Raw genomic sequence first — 20,072 nt, 5'->3', positions numbered from 1 at the left:
ATTGTTGCAATTAAAGTGACAAAAAGACTTTTAGAAAAAGTTTACTTGTTAGCTGGGCTAAAGGCCCACAACACGCGGAAGAGGTGGCCCACCACCACATTCATAGCTCACTTATAAAAAGTGTTTCTTGCGCGCCCACCTAGGAATTAGGATGGTTCAGCTAAAGAAGCACTCACAAGTCACACCATTGAGGTTTTATTTTATTTTATTAAAAATCATTTTTATTAATACTATTTATTTATTTTGACTAACTGCACCATTAAGCATTTTGGAATATATATATATATATATATATATATATATATATTTGCTTTTTTTAAATAAAAAAAAAAAATTAAGAACATAAAATAGTTTTTAGCGCACCAACGTATCCTTTATAGGTTGGGACAGGAGAGTATTATTGATTTTGCTTCTTTTTTTTATTATATAAGTAGTAAATAATGTAGCTTAAATACTCACACATAAATGTAATATAAAGAATTTGAAATTAGTTCATATACAAGTATAAAATAATGAGAATTTTAAATTTTGTGTATTGTAAAATATAGTGGATGGCAGGAAATGATGAAACATAGCTGTCAAGAATGGGCAACATGATTGGAAAAGCAAGAAGAAAGAAGAAGTTGAAAATATAAAAGTGAAACAAAGTGGATCAAAATGAGGGGACTGTGATAATGACTAGAGAGCTGAAAGCCTAACTCTCTGTATATATAAAGCTGTAAATGAATGTGTTGGGATCATGGCCTCTCTGCTTTGTGCTTTTGTGTCTCCAACTTTCTCACTAACGTTTTTTTTTTTCTGGCTTTTCAAAACATTTTTTTTTCTGATTTTTGTTATGTAAACAAAGATATTCAATGAAAGAAAATGATTAAAGGTACTGAACCAAACCCCAGAATTACATGTATTATACTAAGAAAGAATAATAATACTAATCCCCAAAATCACACAGGACGAGAAGACATGCTCCGAGCTCAAAAGTTTCATAAAATATTTTTAGGTAAGTAAAGTCACTCACATACTCATTTGTTCTATTAGTGACATAATTAGTAATTTGATGAAGTATCATGGATTGATGAGCATTTCACGCTTTCTCAAAATGAATTGGAGGACACTTTTTCACGCGAGTGTTGAGCCATGGTCGCCCTAGCAGTGTGGCTAGCACTCCTGCCATTGGATATAGCGGCAACCCGACAGGCAATGAGCGAATGGGATCCAATCCCATGTTATATGGCTTCTAGTGGTGCGTTTTAGCTTTCCAGCAAACCATTACTTTTGGGAAGATAGAAATGCTAGCACTTTAAATCCTAATGCAATGTTTAGCAACTCTGGATACATGAATCTAAAATTGAGAAAATTAGCAAAATTTGAATAGAGTAGCTTACAATTCTTTTTGTATTAGATTATTCTTTGGAGCTTGTAGAACCACATTCTAGAATTCTCCAACCATTAGATTGTTGACACTTATGCGGAAAACAATTTATTGTAAGACTCTTGTCCTATATATAGAGGTGGGAAAAGGTTTCTCTACTAGAGAAGCAACTAAATTATCTACATGAATTTCAAACTCTCTATAAGTCTACATCAAGAAACCTCACCAGTAAAAATGCCAATTTTTTTAACAATATAATTAGATCATGATGTCCTTTCAAATGGTATCAGCCAATCTTCCAAGAAAAGGCTAGTTTGCTTGCTAATCCCTGAGATAAATCTACATCTCATTTTCTATATCTGAAAAATCTACATCTCATTTTCCAACAAAAAAAAAAAATAGGAAGCATATTATGCCTGAAAATTTTTGGATAACAAAACTATAATCTCATCCGATGGGCACTATTAATTCCTGTAGAGCTGTCCCCGAAACAAGGAGCTGTGGACGAACCAAATGATTAAAAACACATCATACAAGTGTGTTTTTCAGTGGCAAAAGTACAGTCTTCTTCTTCGTTTTGCAAGTTAGATAAGAGCTAGTCTTCCTCCATATCTTCCTCTTCCTCTTCCTCTTCCTCTTCCTGAACTTCCTCTTCCTCTTCCTGAAATTCCGTTTTTTTCTTCTCACCACTATTTCCTGAAAGGAAAACTGAGGCCAATGAGAAGAAGATTATATAGATATCACAATCCACTATAAAAGTTTTAGTTGTGACTGGGCCACCACATGTGAATGTGTGTGTATGCATAAAACAACAGGCACTTTTTAGGTGCTCCGAAAGAGCAGTTTATAATGGTTGATGAAGTTAAGAAAGCACTCTGCTAGACATTATCGTTTCACCACATAGCAGGAGACAAAAGACTAGACAAGCAACAGAGCTAGACGGGAATGGGTCAACAAACAGGGCAAGGTTGTGTGAAAGTTGGGCAAAATAAGCTAGATGGGGTTATTTCGAACTTGTGTAAGGGTTATGTCTTATCCATGGAACCAATTGGCAGATATTGGGGTACCTAAAGACTATGTTAGCATGTCATATGAGAGGACACAAGGACAATTTGACAATGAGAGGAAAGGTATTCGAAGAGATTAGAATCAGCCATTAAGTGGTAAAGCATGTAAAAGGTTTACAAGGTTAATCTTTCCTACCAAGGTAAAGGAGGAAGTGAGAAATAGAGTTTTATTATAGGCAAGGCAAATAGCAACCGGATGAAAATCATTTTGTAAGCCAGAATCACAAGGCAAAAATAAAAGCATAGTAGCCTATATTGGATGCTGCCTTCAAAGGCTCACGTGGAGATTTATTAAAAAAGAGCAACACTGACATTAAACTATGTAATTCTACAGAGAACTTCTATTTAGAGCAACTATTATATCGAATGAACAAGTATATATATGGTGGAAGGATCAGCTCTCCATGATGGCTCAACAATAATCTTAACAGAAGGTGCCAAGGATATTCACAATCTCACATTGAAGAGGATTCCCGTATAATCATTTTTGTGCTTTCCAACAAAGCAAAAGGAAAAGGTAAATTATATGCGAGATGACATACCATACTCACTAAATATGACTCCACCAGCACACAATCCTTCCTCGATTTTGATGAGTTGAAGAGTCATCCTGGGTCCAACCTCTTGAAGCTTGACAGCACTTTTTGTTGAGGCTCTGTTAACTCGACCAAGATCACTTTCTAGAGTTACAGTTGCCGCTTCATCATCTACTTCACTTTCTGATCCATAACCAGCCCTCCAGGAATAAAAATGGAAAGTTAAACATATATTGAAAAGAAAAGGGAGTAAATTTAGACAATCCAATGTAACAAGGTATCACAAAATAATATTTTCTTGAGAGAAATACATACTTCGTGACAAAGTCGCTCACATCCTGAAGACTTCTTAAATCAGGCACTTGATGGTTCTGCACAAATTTCCTGATTCTGCGTGAGACACCAACGGGCTGTAATCTGATGGAATAATGTCGAAAATCAATAAGCTTTGTCTCCTTGTTATAATTAAGCAAAACGATTCTCTGGCACGAAGGAAGTTTGACCTGCAACATGTGCAACAGGTAGAGGAAAGTCAATATCTGAGCTGACATCAACAATTGATTGACATTGTCTGCACTCACCGTGTTAATATCAATCGCTGGGAAAATGTTCTGAAACATAATAGTTGTGAGTTTTAGATGTTGCTCCCCCGTGCCAAAACCAGAAAGGACAATCTGCCAAATTTCAGTTCAAGAATCAAAGTGGGTATAAGAACATCAGATGAATAACATCAAAATCTAAATATCCATAATTGGTCACCTCCAAGTCCCAACTGCATATCATTCATGAGTTAAATGTATAGTCAGTCATTTGTATTTTTCACCACTTTCATATAGAAGAATATAACATCAGCAATTTAATACACAGGAGTCATGTAAATGTGAAGGAGACCCTGAACCTACCGGTCCTAGGGCTGCAATTAGGGGTTCATCTACAGCAACAGATTATCTTGATCATGTTACGCTAGCATCCGGAACCAATACATTCACACTAAGAGACCAGAAGCATATCAAATTTGTGTGGTGGTGAACAATTGATCATAATCTCACTCAGTGAGAAGCAGTCAAAAGTATAACTTATCAAATGGCATGTCCAAAACACCATTAATACGCATGTCTTGGTATTCCATCTCGAATTACATAAGGTGACCAAATTCTTGTGCAAGATTGCTGGTGGTAATCCATAAATATGCGACTGTAAGAAGAAAATGCATGTGCATGCATGTGCGTACACATCAAAGTATTTGCTCTTTAGTAAATTACCAATGGTGAATTTTTGAAAAGATCTTGAGGACATCTAGGACGCAACTGAGACTGAGCAATATCAACAGCCAATGAGTACTCATGTATTTTAAATGTAAGGGTTGGGCCTTGTGGGGTCCTGGCAACCCTCAAGTATGGTGCACTTTCAGTTTTTGATAATATGAGGAAATGTGTAACACCCATGGGACCTGCAACGTTCAAGAAGTCTCTGAGATTATTCCTCTTCTTTTCCTGCAAGTGCAAACCAATTAAATAGGTATCAACTTGGCTAATCAGAGAACTAATGGCACAACAAATAAGTATAGCAGCCGAACAGATAGACCTACATGTAAACTACAAGGATTGTGCACCCACTATTTTTAGGCTGGTAATAGAATTAAACACAAATTACAATAGGAACTACTCCATTTTGTTTGTTGGAAAAAATAAAGATTAAAAAGTCTGAAATTATTAAAAAAAAAAAAGGAAGCCAATTAATTTCAGTACTACTTCCCCTTCATGTCTACACTGCAGTTCTAACTGAAATGCCTGATTTGAAACCTCAAAACTCTTCCAGGTCACTTAGCAATTGCTTTATTTGAATATAATACCAAAGTACAAACCTGATTAAATTAACAATATCACACACCAAAACATAGATTTCACAAACAAAAAAAAATTACCTTCCCTATATAAATTATATTTCTTAATATTTAATTTTGCAAAATCTAATAAACTCACAATACAGAAGGGAAAAAATATAGAATGAACCAAAAGGGTTTCAAAGGCTCCCTGATTGTTAGACACGTCTTGCACTGACTAAATGCTTAAATCTGAGCTTCTAGTGTTTTTTCCATCAAGTGCAATAGGAAATACAAAGTTTACTTTCATGAAGTAATTTACAATTACAAAGAGCTCCAAACTCAAGTCAAAGAAACTTGACTTCTCAATGAATGCTAAATGCGCTAAGTGAATATTTTAAAACTTACTTCAGATTTCAAGTATAAAGTTGAATTCTCAATCCCACACATTCAGTAGAAACATGTCTTAGTCAATTTTCAATTTTATCAAACACCATTTAACTCATTGAAGCTAAAATTTGTTAAATTGAGATTAGATTTTCCAAATTATGCCAACTTATATGTCAGTTAGAAGCTACATTTTTCTTTAAAAATCAACCAAAGTTGCTTTAGCCACTTCTGTACGATATGATTGAATACAAAATGTACAAGACTATAAGTTTAGCAAAACCGAATGAATTAATAAATGAAGTTTACCTTGAGCTTGAGGGCAGTGTGGGGAAGCATCAACTTTCTCAAATCCATCTGCAGTTGCCTGAGAGCACTAGGCAACTTACCTCGCGAAAAGACAAAGCTTTTCGGGATTTTGTCACCTGTTATGTGATCAACACTTGGCTGGTTCTTCTTCACAACCGGCTTAACAAACACCTTTCTCTTCTTCTGATTCAATTCACATAAATAATTCAAAGGCAGCGCAAATACATGGATGGATATCTTATATCTTAGGGAAGCTTAAATTGATTAAGAAGTATATAGGAAGCCAGGCCAAGACTTAGAAGAGCGTGATAACCTAAAGGAGAATAGAGATTACAAATATTTTCTTAAGATTAGGGTTCCAAAACCAAAAAAAAAAAAAAAAAAAAATGTACTAAGGAAGATGAAAAGAGGAAAAATTTTAGGACCTGATGGTATTTCTATTGAAGCTTAGCGCCACGAAATTTTACAAAAGTGTGATTAAACAGCCATTGATTTGGAAAAAAGAAAAAAAAAAAAAAAGTAGTGTTTGAACTTAAGAAATCAATTTGGATTGTGTCAGGTAAGTTAACAGACATTATTTACTTATTGACAATACTAATAAAATGTTGTAGAGAAATTCTTCGATAATTTTTTATTATGGAAGGAAGTCTAGGGTAGATCCTTGAATATATAATAAATAGATAGATGCATTGACATGATAAAAGAGACACGCCTAATAGAGCATTGACTATGGAATTTGTTGGTATGAGGTTCTAGGCGATGAGGTCAATCTTGCCACAATAGAGGTCATTAGAGAATAGACGTCTGGGTGGGAGTCTGAGCTGCCACAGAGGGGCTCAATGAATAGACACTAGGAAGAGCACAGGAGTCCCTTCTAATATCCTCGACGGCAGGATTGTAGCAGTACCATTATCAGTGAGGTGTTATGTGGTTGTTCCTCTTCTTAAATGAAACATTTAACTTCCTAATGATACTAAATTCAAGGTGAACAGAAACGAAGGTCTGAAGTAATACCCTTTGGACCTTACCCACTGGGGCATGGCCTCATGGGGGTTCTTGACAGAATTTGTCCCTTTGATTGTCAAGTGAGGGACCAGAAGGACGTGGCATTTGATGTACTTCTGACAATAGGGAACTCGCAGTAAATGAGAGGATAGGGTAGTTCTTCCTGCCTTAGGAGATAGACAGTTCCTTCCTCCATGACAGGCCAAGTGAGGCCACATCACTTTGAATGATGGGCGGTCCTCTATACATTGGCATTGCTCAAACTTCAGCCACAGAGCCAACACTCCCTAGGTTCCCAAAGTAGGGGCACTGATCTGAGGTCCCACCCCCTGTGGGATTGTAGAGTGCCTCAAGAGATTTATCCGTAGAGATTAACTCCTCACCGGTAGAGGTTTATCCGTAGAGAGGAGTTCAAGCTCAACACAGATTGAGATAGTAAGAAAAAATATGACCTATGCTCCATGGACTCTAAAGTGGGTTAAGGTACCCGAGTCGAAAACACTTCAGATTTGGGTATGAGATGTCTGTCCAACAATTTTGGTTGAACATGCACCTAAAAACATACTTCAAAAAATAAAAAATACCCCGGCAAGAAACTCACTCACACTGTCACACACTCACTTTGCCCCTAAGGGGACTTGAACCCTTGACTTTCTACTCGGGAAGGTAAGGAAGGACCACTAGGCTACAGTCCTTGGTCACCTAAATACATATCTAATGATATAGGATACGACAATGTGTGGTTTCACTGAATTTAAGGTCTCAAATATAGTAGAATTGCAAAATAGAATTCACATACACAACCTTCAATATTTAGGATAAAGTTATATTGAGTTGAAATGAGTTAAGTTTAGCTTCGTATGGTGGAAAATGTGATGAAACTACAAAAGCTTCCTTTTATTTTTTATCTTTTATTTCTTGTTGTTTTCCTGAAAACAAAAATAGAATTTATTTTATTTTCCTCATTCATCTCAACCAAGCAATGAAGGGTGAAACCATAACAGAGTATATTCAAGTGCTTACATTTCTAAATCGAGCCATCTCTTCAAAGGATATATTTTTGTCCAATTGCTTGTCTTCGAATCAAACTGCATATAAAAACACATTTAGCAACATACATAAATACAAATGAGATCAATTAAATAAACAGCAAATCATTGCAATAAAATAATCATCTAATTAGAAGCTAAAACTACAATCTTACAATGTAAAGAAATGCAAATGAATGAAATCTTCTCATCCATCAAAAACACTCATCTACTCATAGTAATCTACAACAATCTAAATTTTTTTAGGATGATTATACTTAACAAGTAAAAGAGGCTAAAAGGTGGTATGTCTGATTAAAATACTTCTGCTTTCATTTAAATATGGATGACCGAACCTCTTTCTCTTCTCTAACCTAAAACCTAATCCACCGCCAAATGCATGTCAACTTAGATTGATATTTTATGTGGCAAACATGTTCAATATATACCATATTTGCGTATAAAAATAAATAAATAAATAAAAGGTTCAAAAACATGTATCCATCCTTGGAGAAATTCATCAAAAGTGTGCAGGACAACAAGAAGAAAACACATACATAGAACACAATTAACACAATAAATAAAATAGAAGTATCAGATTTAAAATTTATCTAAACAAAATGGATCCTCAACAATAGTAGTTATAGATGTCAATCAAAGAGATACACCATGCAATTTAAACATAAAAAACATCTGGTTGTGGGTGAGGGTAGCACTGTTGAGCTCGGATTCAATGTGAACCTTTGAAATTCAAGAGCTCAAATGCAATTTAAACATAAAATTTGAACTGTTGAACTCGAATTCAATGTGAAGTTTTGAAGTTGAAGAGCTCAAATGCGATTTAAACATAAAATTTGGGTTAAGTATAGTTACTGGGTATGATTGAACTCCTGGTTTTGTTGCGGAAGAAGATAAGGAATGGTATGAAAGTGTTGGCCGTATCGGGGTCCGATTGGGCGTGCGAGGCTTCGTCGACGTCAATTGAAGTGAATTTGGATTGAGCTTCTCGAGAGGGGTAACGTAGGAGTTAGGGTTTTTGTAGGGAGGTGGCGGAAGATATAGAGCGAAAGATGGGGCACGACAAACGACACCGTTGTGTTTGTTCTTTTTCGTCCTTTTGCATTTTTTATTTTTTATTTTTTTTATATTTGAGAAGGGTATTTAAGTCTTTTCAAAACTCCGGTAAACTAACATTATGATTCCTCGTTTGTACTAAAGTGAGTGAAGGTTAGGAATGTTTTACAAAGGGGAGTAATATGCTTATTGAGAGGTGCTTATTGCAGTTGTCCTCCCGATTGTGAAATTTCAGTCGCTAATTTAACAGTTGATGCGTGTATTTCTTTTTTTCATAATTAATTATTATTTGTTTGCTAACTTCCTTTTTCTTTTTTTCCCCGGGTAAAGTGGAAAATTTCTATAGATATAAAACAAAATTACAAATCATCAACAAGGCATCCCTTGGAAACAAGTTGTCTACGATAACTAGAGGATAAACACAATAAGTGTCAATTAACTAGAGACTGAGAGCATAACTTTCCCATCTCCATCCCAGACAACATTAGGACCTCTCCACAAATAGCTCTAGCAATTTCCATAGCAGTTCTCCAAACCTCCTGATGCAATCGCAAATTCCTCTCATTCCATACATACCAAACAGTAGTTGCACAAATACGTTTTTGGGCCTTATGTTTAATTCCTTTGGTGACAAACCAATCCACTAATTGAGTTAACGAAATGACTGGAGGCATATTCCACCCAAGAACATCAGACAACCATTACCAAATTGCTTTAGCAAATGGACAATTGACAGTAAGATGATCTACATCATCGGCTGAGTTCATGCAGTTATGATAGATAGCCACTAAAGGCAGCCCCCTCTTCTTTAGATTTTCAAAGGTTAAAAGCTTATTCTGCATTGCCAGACAACAGACCAGAGAAGCTCTAGGTCTTACTCCACTCCAACAAACTGAAAACCACTGCACCTCTGGGTGTGGATTTCTCCACCTATTCCAAACATTTCCAAAAGAGAAGACACCATGTCTCCACTGAAACCTGTTATCACCTTGCTTCAATGTCAGAGAGAGAGCAAAGTTCTTGAACTGGTGTAAAGTATTGGAGTTCTGATGTGGGAATTGCCACTGACCGTTCTAAATAATGGAAGATAATTTTGCTTGCTTGGCCAGATCAAAGTCTCTATGGACTCTATGTCCATATTTAGTCACCAAACTTTCCCCTTGAACCCATGGATCAGTAAACAAAAAAGTAGACTGTCCATCTCCAATCTAAAAATTGACATTTTGCAACATGAATTCCCTGACCTCTAGTATCTTCTTCCATAGCATATGATCTGTTTTCCCAGATTGATAATTCCAGTAGAATACAATTCGAGTATATTTCCATCTAAACCAAGCAACCCAGAGGCAGTCTTTGGATTGAAGGAAGGTCCAAACCAGTCGGCACATTGAGGTAGAATTAATGTCTGCAATTTTCCTCACCCCAAACCCAGCTTCCTTATTCCAACTCAAAGCATGCACTTTCTTGTGTTCAGTAATAGAGCCCCATATAAAGTCCCCCATATTCTTCTCTAAATATTTAACAACAACTCTTGGCAATGTGTAAATAGAACACCAAAAGTACACATAAGATGTTAAAACTGATTTCATCAGTTCTAATCTACCAGCCATAGGAGACACTTTCCATTCCACACATTGATTTTATTGGTAAATTTGTCAATCAAAGGGCTACAGTGAACTATTCTCAATCCACAAGGCAGCAAAGGCAGGCCCAAGTAAGCAATAGGCCTAACTTTCTTTTGAGTCTCTCATTATATATAATTACTATACTAACCTCCTAACTGATAAACCATTAGCATAAATCCTCTTTTCAGAAACTTCGACGGTTTTTTCTTACTTTAAAATTTTATTTGCTACAAAATTCCAAATCTAAATGTTTGAGGTTCCAACAATAAAATTTTCTTTTTTACAAAAGTCCATATTTAAATGTTTGAAGTTCAAATCTGATTTTTTTCAGATCCGTATTCTTTGTATTCGAAGTATTATTTGATTTTTCAAATTAAAAAATTAATAATAATAAAAATAAAAAATAAAAAAATTATCATAAAATAAAAAGAAAAAAGTACTATAAAATTTTTTTAGATTATACTTGTTTTTCATTTGATTTTATTTTTTTTATTTGAAAAACAACAGAATACTTCGAAACATAGAATATGGATCTGAAAAAATCATATAATTTTAAAAAAAGAACCAGATTATAATACTTTTTTCTTTTTATTTTATGATAATTTTTTTTTACTTTTTTAATTTGAAAAATCAGAACAATAATTCGAATACAAAGAATACGGATTTTAAAAAATTCAGATTTGAACTTCAAACATTTAGATATGGGCTTTTGTAAAAACGAAAATTTTAATGTTAAAACTTCAAACATTTAGATATGGAATTTTGTAACAAATAAAATTTTGAAGTGAGAAGGAGCCATGGAAGTTTCTGAAGAGAGAATTTATGCTAATGGTTTAGTTTATCAATTAGGAGGCTAGTATAATAATTATATATAATGAGAGACCCAAAAGGAAGTTAGCAAAAAAATAATAATTAATTATGGAAAAAGGAAATACACGCGTCAACCGTTAAACTAGCGATTTAGATTTCACAATCACGGAAACGTCTGTGATTAGCACCCCTCTATGCTTATTTAATTTTTTAAAGTCCGGACATTCCTCCATTTCCGGATTCTCCAAGTCCAAGACCAACCCAGAATGGGTTTCCATGTACTCTTCAAATGCGGATACAGAGCGATTCCCGAGAGGGATAATCGGCACAGAGGGCGTTTCAAGAGGTAATTTATTTTTAATTAACAAAAATTTTCTATTCATTGACGGGTTGCTAAAATTTCCAAATCCCACATGTAATTTTGGTTAATTATATGCGGTGTTGCATTCCAATACTGCCGAGAGCTATTCGAGAGCTATTAAAACAGTTCGGTTGGACATAACCTAACTGAATTCATTTTTCGGTAAGAAACATAGTTTTATTCCGCATCTTTCGAAGAATGTATCATTACTTTTACTACATAAGAAACACGATTTCAAATTTTGGATTTAATAAAATTAGCGAATGGGGTTAAGTCCAGCTAAAATTTTGAAGACCTGGTATTGACGTTCAATGATTGCTTACCACTTCAAAAAGAAATTAGTTCATGGAAAAACTATATTCAAAATACTGTAATTTCGAAAGCCATAATAGCAAACCTTGCTTCACCCTCAAGTCGGAAATACCGATGACACAATATCACCCACTGACTAAATACTAACACATAATGATCTGACCTACTGAAATCGACAACCATCATTAATCAACATAAGCAGAGAGAGTATCACATCATGCAATCAAGTAGGATTCATTGAACATGCATTCGACACTTCCTAAAACCATTTTGCATATTTGAAAATGTAACGAGAAAACGGAATTAACACTTACAACAAAAGTCACCAGAACTTAAACAAGTCACTGAAATGAAAGCTCACTGACAACCAGACACACAAACATGGACACTACGGCTGCTGCCACTACTAACACTTACAACACGAGACGCTATAACTTAAAGAAAGAAGACACTGAAATGAAACCTTACTGAAAACCAGAAACACAAACACTGTAAACTAAGATCCCAGACGCTATGGCTGCTGCCACTTATTTCTATTTTTCATTAAAACCGAACGAACTCTTTCTCTGTCCAATTTTGCTACGGGTCATCACGCTTATCTATGCCGGATATAATTTATATATGCAAGGATGACATGAGCCATCACCCATCAGCTGCCTCTAACATAAACTCAGAAGGTGTAAGGGAAGTTGACATCTACCAACAGTTTCTTCAGGTCCCAAGAGTCCATATTCTGAGACATGACAGCGGCACCAACAGCCAACGCAACGGATATAAACACCATGCTCTTCATGCAGCCATGTCCACGCGACAATTGTCCCAAGATCAACTTGCAGTACTTCTCTGAATTTTTCAAGGTTGCTTGATGGGCAGCATCCTCTACGATTGCTAGTTCTTTTTCATTCTACAAAATGAAAGACAGGTTAGTACATCACCTACTGATTTCATTTACGCGTAAACATGGCATGTCTCAAATACATGATTTGTAAACAAGGCCACAAAAATTATGGTGGATTTTAAGAATTAATGAAGAAAACATTGGAATGCTAGAGTGTGAGTGAACTGGGTGCTTATATTATTGAGGCAAAGGATGTGTAAAAGAAGCTGCTTCAATATATATATATATATATTTTTTTTGGTTCTAAAATAAATAACAGGCATCGCAATGTTTGAGATAATCAGAAATAATTGTTATATTATCAGATGACCCACGTCAGATTGAATGATTTTTTTAAAAAAATAAAATAATTCATAAGGAACAAAGTAAGGCACATCCTTAAACCAAATTATTTTCTGGTGCAGTAAAGCTAAAAAGATCGTTACCTTTTGCCTGAAATTCTTTAAAGTCGCCCTTAAAGGTTCAAGAGTAGAATGTTTAGCAGATTGTTCCTTCCATTCATCAGAAAGCTTTCTCAGAACAACAACACTTGCTTTAAGATTATCCAGATAAAGGTTGTCCTGTATATTAAATTGGTTTATGAAGATGAAACAAGACAGGTTGTTCATGCGTGGATCGAAGATATAAAAGCTCAAATTATTAAATATAATTAACAGACAAATAATAACCAGAACAGCTCACCCATTGCTTGTAACACTCTGGGTTTTGAGACAAACACCATATAAATACATCACTTGCTTCCCTTGATAGGTCAGGGACACCTGCAAACAATCGCGTACATCAAGCCCTGATACAAAGTTATAGCCCTAAAATCCCAAAGCCACACAAAGGTACTCTATTCAAGTTTGACCTTTACCTTCGCCAGCAGCTTTGATAGCAAACTGCACTGTTTGCTGTGTTATTTGCTTCATTGCTTTGCTTCCGGAGACACCGGCAAGACAAACCTCTTTCAAGGTGGGATACACAGCTTCAAACCTCTCAGTAGCCTGCACAAACCATACACTCAAAATGCCTCGGACCTCAACTTCTGGGATAACCAGAGACTGAGTCCTATCGTGTAGGAATATTACATATGCACCCTAAGTGTACAAACCTTAACTCTAGCCGCGCGTGCAGGGAAGGTGGCTCTCATTAGAAGCTCAAGAGCAGATGGTGGCACTAGGCGCTCCCCCTTTCTGACTGCATTATTTAACAGAATAGGACGAGCTTTGGGGGCAGATACGATTCTGCAATTATGAATTCAGAGTTCTTAATTTATAAACAGTATAAAAGAGAAGAAGAGAAATAACCATCGCATTAACTGAAATCGTTTCCAACCTCTCCACCAGCTGTAAAATCAAGTCTCTGGACTGCGGATTAGCACTCGATTTATTGCTCAGCGTCGGCAGGAGGAAATGCGCCCACATGAAGAGCCCCACAACTAAATCTCCTTGACAGGCCTGCACAATTAAGTTTTACTTTTAAAAAAATGATACTTGGAGAAGAGTTGCCTTCATTCTTTAGGAAGTACTTAGCTGCACCAAAGTGGTAACTTGTCTAACTCACCTGAGCAATCAGCCATACTGTGAATGGAAGCTTATCTTGTCCTTGGTAACTAGGATTTTCCCTCATTACAGGCAGTAGACTTATCAACACATCAGGTTTTCGTCGCAATGTCATTGCTAAAATCACAAACATGGCAACCTGCAGTTCCTCCGTAGTGTCATTAATACATCAATTATGAAGATGAGTAACATAGAAAATTTTCGTGGACAGCTAAGGAATATGATCTCCTGCGTTCCTTTTCATTCGTTTTTTTCCACCCCCCAAATGAACATTGCAGGCATGTATAATGTTAAATATCATGAAAGAAATCATCACATTAAGAACATTATATCAAAAGTCACTTACTGGAGGAAAAAAACATTATATTATATTCAGAAGTTGCAGATCATGCATATGTTTATGAGTACATTTAAGTATGGAATTGCTAGAGGATCTTCATTAAAGGGATAGTGAAAACTATAAGTTTGTGGCTAGACATGCACAAGTTGGTATATGACAGTGGATACTTTAACGTACCTATTTAAGCCTGAGTAGTTTGGGATCTACACAGCCTTAGGAAGCTCATTAGCTTCTCAAACTGAACTCATCAAATTATTGAGCATCAATATGAATAAGTTTGGTTCGGCTCGATTATCTGACAAGTGAGTCTCAAATCAAGCCAATTCCAGACCATGCCCTTCATCTTGTGTCCCTAAATTATTCCTCACAACATTATGCCACCATACCTCAAATTACTCTAAATACATCCTCCATTGGTTGTCTTTCATGCTTAACCATGGGCTATGGTACTTCTTTACTAAGCAGATGTTTGGCCTTCAGTTCGGGAATAGCCCAAAACCATAAAAGGTGAAAAATGGACCATGAAGGAATACTAGAGAGTGAGTAGTAATGTCATTTACCATACTCCGATGACAAAGGATGTAAATTCACCAGATTTTGTAATTAGCAGTCCTAAAGGTCATATAATTGCAATTAAAGTGACCACCACAAGATTAGGGAAAAGTAAAAATAAAATATGACCACTACATAAGGAACAAAAAAAAATCAAAACCAAAAAAGGAATGCAATCAAAACCAAAAGGGAAAGACAATCAAAAACAAAAAAGGGATGCAAAAATGAATATTCAGCATATATTCTAATTTTAAAACACTAAAAGCGAACATGTGGAAGAGCTTCCCAAGAGAAAGACACATATCTCCTTCGTAATAAGTTGCATAGTTATCCGAGCATCAGACATTGCCACTCCAGCTAACTTAAGTTTTTTAATCACTTTCCAACAGTAATCAGCTCCTACACTCCATGATGTGGACACCGCTCCTTAGAAACAAATTAACATGTTATACTCCTATGCCCTATTGGCATGGAACACGTATCAGTGTTTACCGCTCATCAGTTTGAATGCTTATAACAGGATACACTGGTCCTGGTCAAATGTGTGAAAGGAAAGTTTGCACTATCGGAGAACCTACTAATAACTACATCCATTTTTTAATGTTCCGTGGATGTCTGAGGAACGTGCTACAAAACGGTCATACTTAGGCAAGAATTTTTGGATTTGACAACTACAACAACCCCAAACAGGATCTCTTGCATCCTGCAAACATGTTATGGTTATTTTTTGGATTTGACTACGACTACAACCCAGATATGGGGAGTTATCAAATCTGACAAACATTGATCATTTTTGGATTTGACCACCACGACAACCCCAAATTTGGGGAAGTCTCAAATTCGACAAGCATTGAGAATTTTTAGATTTGACTACGACGACAACTCCAAATAAGGAGTTCTCGAATCTGACAAACATGATAATTTTTCAATTTTGCTAATATGGGGAGTGGTTGCATCCTACAAGCATCCCATGTCAAATCATGGCATGTGATATGGAACACGTATCAGTGTTTATCGCACATCAGTTTGAATGCCAACAGCAGTATACACTGGTCCTGGTCAAATGCGTGAAAGAAAAGTTTGCACATTCGGAGAACCAACTAAAAACTAATAACTGCCTCTAATTTTTAACATTCCATAGATGTCTGAGAACTCGTGCTACAAATCGGTCACCCTTAGGCAAAAAAATTTGGATTTGACAACTACAACAACCCCAAACGGGATTTCTAGCATCCGGCGAAAATGCTATGAGAATTTCTTGGATTTAACTACGACAACAACCCCAGATATGGGGAGTTATCAAATCTGACAAACATTGACAATTTTTGGGTTTGACTACCACATCAACCCCAAATATGGGGAGTTCTCAAGTCCGACGAACATTGAGAATTTTTTAATCTTGCTACAACGACAATTCCAAATATGGGGAGTTGTCGCATCCGACAAACATGGCATGTCAAATCATGACATGTGGCTGATCCCATGAATTCTGAAAGGCCATTGCTTTCCAATTTATTCTCACCGACATTCCATTTATGGAAAACCCTTAAATTTGTCGAAATCATAACAACTATACTGCATGCAACTCTCAAATAATTATGTGAAAAGCTTATGAAGGAAAAGGTAATTCTACCTGTTACTTTGCAGGAACTTCCTGAACACTGCTACAAATCGGTTAAGGACACGTGCTACAAATCGGTTGACAACTACGACAACCCCAAACGGGATTTCTTGTATCCGGCAAACATGTTATGAGAATTTTCGGATTCAACTACGACGACAAACCAGATATGGGAAGTTATCAAATCCGACAAACATTGAGAATTTTTGGATTTGACTGCCACGACAACCCCCAAAATGGGGAGTGAGGATTTTTAGATTTGACTATGACGACAACTCCAAATAAGGAGTTTTCGAATCCGACGAACGTTGAGAATTTTTGAATCTTGCTACAACGACAATTCCAAATATGGGGAGTTGTAGCATTAGACAAACATGCCATGTCAAATCATGACGTGGCTGGTCCCATGAATTCTGAAAGCCCATTGATTTCCAATTTATTCTTACCTACATTCCATTGCTGGAAAACCCTTAAATTTGTCGAAATCATTACAACTATACTGCATTCAAACTCTCAAATAATTATGCGATAAACTTATGAAGGAAAAGGAAATTCTACCTGAGACTTTGCAGGAACTTCCTGAACACGTGCTACAAACCAGTTAAGGACACGTGCTACAAATCGGTTGACAACTATGACAACCTCAAATGAAATTTCTTGCATCCGGCGAACATGTTATTAAAATTTTTTGGATTCGACTACGATGACAAAACCAGATATGGGAAGTTATCAATTCCGACAAGCATTGAGAATTTTTGGATTTAATTACCACGACAACCCCAAATATGGGGAGTTCTCAAATCCGACTAACATTGAGAATTTTAGTTTGACTACAACGACAACTCCAAATAAGGAGTTCTCCAATCCGACAAACATTGAGAATTTTTCGTTGCTACAGCGACAACGCCAAATATGGGGAATTGTCGCATCCGACAAACATGCCATGTCAAATCACAAAATGTAGCTGATCCTATGATTTTTGAAAGGCCATTGCTTTCCAGTTTAATCTTACCTATATTCCATTTCTGGAAAAAACCTTCTAATTTGTCAAAATCATAACAACTATACTGCATGCAAACCTCAAATAATTACGTGATAAGATTATGAAGGAAAAGGAAATTCTACCTGAGACTTGGCAGGAAAATCCTGAACCACCTTTTTTGGTCCCTTAACGGCTCCTTGATGGATAGCTAGGTCAGCAAGAATGCTATCCATTGACCACAACACAAAGGAACCAAGTGCTTCTAAAGATCGCTGGTTCAGCCAGTCAACCGATGTCTTATAAACAGCTTCGGATATATGAGACAGAGGGATCTGATGAAAGGGAAAAAAAAAGTACTCAAAATGTAGAAAATTCTGAAAAAGAAGTACAAATACAAGATCCCTAGTAACATATGATATGCTGAATGATATGGTTAATCATTTTGAGTGCCCAGAATCAACAAGATGAGATGAAGCAGATAGAATGCATGCAAAACAACAGATTGAAGAACAAAACAAATCCAAGTCATCTTTAATCTAAAAATGCATCTAATTCGAGATCATTGGTAACATTAAAAGTAGAAAAAATAAAATGCAAATAAACACAAAAATGAAGTTTGGAAGAGGCATAAGGACCACATGCATGCACTATACAATACAATTCTGAAGATCAATTTCATCATATAACACATTTAGCATTAAAAATTCAAACTTTATGCCTCATAGAGAATCCAGCAAAAAGCTGAGACCTTTGAAGGTCTCACTGCCATGTATTCACTCTCTTTCTGAAAAGTCAATCAAAAAAGAACTTTTTCTTTTCTTTTCTATTTTCTTTAAACACACATCGAATGGAATCTAATTAAAATTAAAATAACTTAAAATATAAGAGAGAGAGAGAGAGAGACTCACATCAACCATCTTTGCTACAGAAGTTTCCTTCAATGTCCTCATCCAAGGGAACTGAGACGCACTCACTGGAGCAAATGCGCGGCCGAAATAGTCGGCAAATCGCATGAGCTGTATATCCTGCTGCGATTCATAAGAAGCCTACACAAACCATAACGAAATTCAAAATTTTGAACACAACAAACACAGAATTCAATTCAAATACAATTTCAAACAACAGATCACAGTCCACCAAATCAAATTGATACAATATAGAGAGAGAATCGTAAACTCACTGTTATTTCATCAAGAAAAACAACAAGATCAGAGGCATCGATCTTCACCGCGGCGTCGGATACAGAAACCTTTGGTTTCTTCGGCTTCTTCGGCTTCAACTTCTTCGCCTCTGTACCGCCATTTTCAACGCCGCCGGAGGCTTCGACATCATTGCCGTCTTCTAAGCCGTCGTCGGCGTTTGATTTGACGGCGGAATTGGAGGCCGTTGCGGCTTCCATGGCGGCCTTCTGAGATTCCAACGCGCGGCGGCGGCGCTCTTCCGAGTGCTGCTCGATCGAGCTGAAGACGTCGCCGGAATTCTGGAGGTCGGAGGAGTTCGCCGGTGGCTTCGCCGTCTGTTTCTTCTGGCGCTTTGAGTACGACACCGTTTTCCACCCGTGATCATCGTTGTAGACGATTTCGCTGCTCTCATCTTCTCTCAAAATGGACTCAATGACTGCGGCGGTCTCATCCATGGTGTCCATGGGTGAAAATTCTCTCTCTAGATTCTCTCTCTCTAGATATTCTCTCTCTAGTGACAAACTCACTGTTTATGTCTCCCTCGCTCACGTCGCCGTCGACGAGAGATCACAGAAGGAGATATATAGGAGTAGGCGGGTCGGGTTAGAAAAGAAGAGGACAAGAAATGGACCAGAAAGATAGTCCACGTGGGTGTATAAGTTTGTTTTCTTTGAGCCGCTTCTCACCTTTCTTTATTGTCAAAATTACAGAATTACCATCATAAAAAAAAATTCTGTTTTTTTCCTTTTCTTTATGGTAGTTATTATTATTATTTGTTTAAAAAAAATTATAAAAACTAGGATGGAACTAGTATAAAAACTGTGTGCCAAATCAGGATCAATGGGCATTAATTTAAGTGGTATAATTTTTATATTGAGTTTTCAAACTATTTGTGAGGTGCGCAAATAAAAAGTAAAAAAATCATGATCATAAAATTTGTGAGAAATATAATATAATTTCTTCCAAAATAAATTAGTTGTCCATCAATATTAATTTTGATGAGGTCCACTTTTATGTGATAAAGATTCTAACGTATTTATTTGGATAGGAGCTAATGCATGATGACATAAGCAATCAGTCACATAAATACAATTTAATTAGTCTAACTCTTATATTATTATTATTATTATTATTATTTTATGATAATGAGTTGACATGCATGTATATGTCACATGAGTCACATTTAGTCATTTAGGAGCATCTCACACGCTATAGCTCTTCATTGAGGTTATGTAATCTAGTTATATTT

At 36.2% G+C, this 20,072-nt stretch overlaps 2 protein-coding genes across 4 annotated transcripts; both read right to left on the bottom strand.

Moving 5' to 3' along the window:
- Window positions 1-1,591: 1,591 nt before the first annotated feature.
- On the bottom strand, window positions 1,592-8,576 carry LOC132266303 (peter Pan-like protein). Of its 3 annotated transcripts, none has more exons than XM_059767156.1 (8): window positions 8,397-8,576; window positions 7,519-7,583; window positions 5,491-5,670; window positions 4,235-4,465; window positions 3,554-3,646; window positions 3,288-3,475; window positions 2,979-3,172; window positions 1,592-2,077 (listed from the first exon to the last, which is right to left on the bottom strand). In XM_059767156.1, exons 2-8 carry the CDS (start codon window positions 7,534-7,536, stop codon window positions 1,965-1,967), a joined length of 1,017 nt encoding a protein of 338 aa, XP_059623139.1. In that variant the 5' UTR covers window positions 7,537-7,583; window positions 8,397-8,576; the 3' UTR covers window positions 1,592-1,964. The 3 variants fall into 3 exon arrangements, with proteins under 3 accessions (XP_059623139.1, XP_059623138.1, XP_059623140.1); XM_059767155.1 differs by having other exon boundaries at window positions 5,491-5,673; window positions 8,397-8,574; XM_059767157.1 differs by having other exon boundaries at window positions 1,592-2,065; window positions 5,491-5,673; window positions 8,397-8,572.
- Window positions 8,577-11,961: 3,385 nt separating this feature from the next.
- LOC132266301 (uncharacterized) lies at window positions 11,962-19,395 on the bottom strand. Its single transcript, XM_059767153.1, has 10 exons — window positions 18,823-19,395; window positions 18,551-18,688; window positions 17,786-17,974; window positions 14,149-14,286; window positions 13,921-14,042; window positions 13,697-13,829; window positions 13,460-13,589; window positions 13,285-13,364; window positions 13,029-13,163; window positions 11,962-12,609 (listed from the first exon to the last, which is right to left on the bottom strand). Exons 1-10 carry the CDS (start codon window positions 19,285-19,287, stop codon window positions 12,376-12,378), a joined length of 1,764 nt encoding a protein of 587 aa, XP_059623136.1. The 5' UTR covers window positions 19,288-19,395; the 3' UTR covers window positions 11,962-12,375.
- Between the last annotated feature and the right edge of the window lie 677 nt (window positions 19,396-20,072).

This window comes from Cornus florida, unplaced genomic scaffold, assembly GCF_030987335.1.
Source record: "Cornus florida cultivar Cherokee Brave unplaced genomic scaffold, ASM3098733v1 CherokeeBrave_3.0.0_Hap2_Chr07, whole genome shotgun sequence".
Lineage (NCBI taxonomy): Eukaryota > Viridiplantae > Streptophyta > Magnoliopsida > Cornales > Cornaceae > Cornus > Cornus florida.
This window is presented reverse-complemented; position numbering and strand designations above follow the sequence as displayed.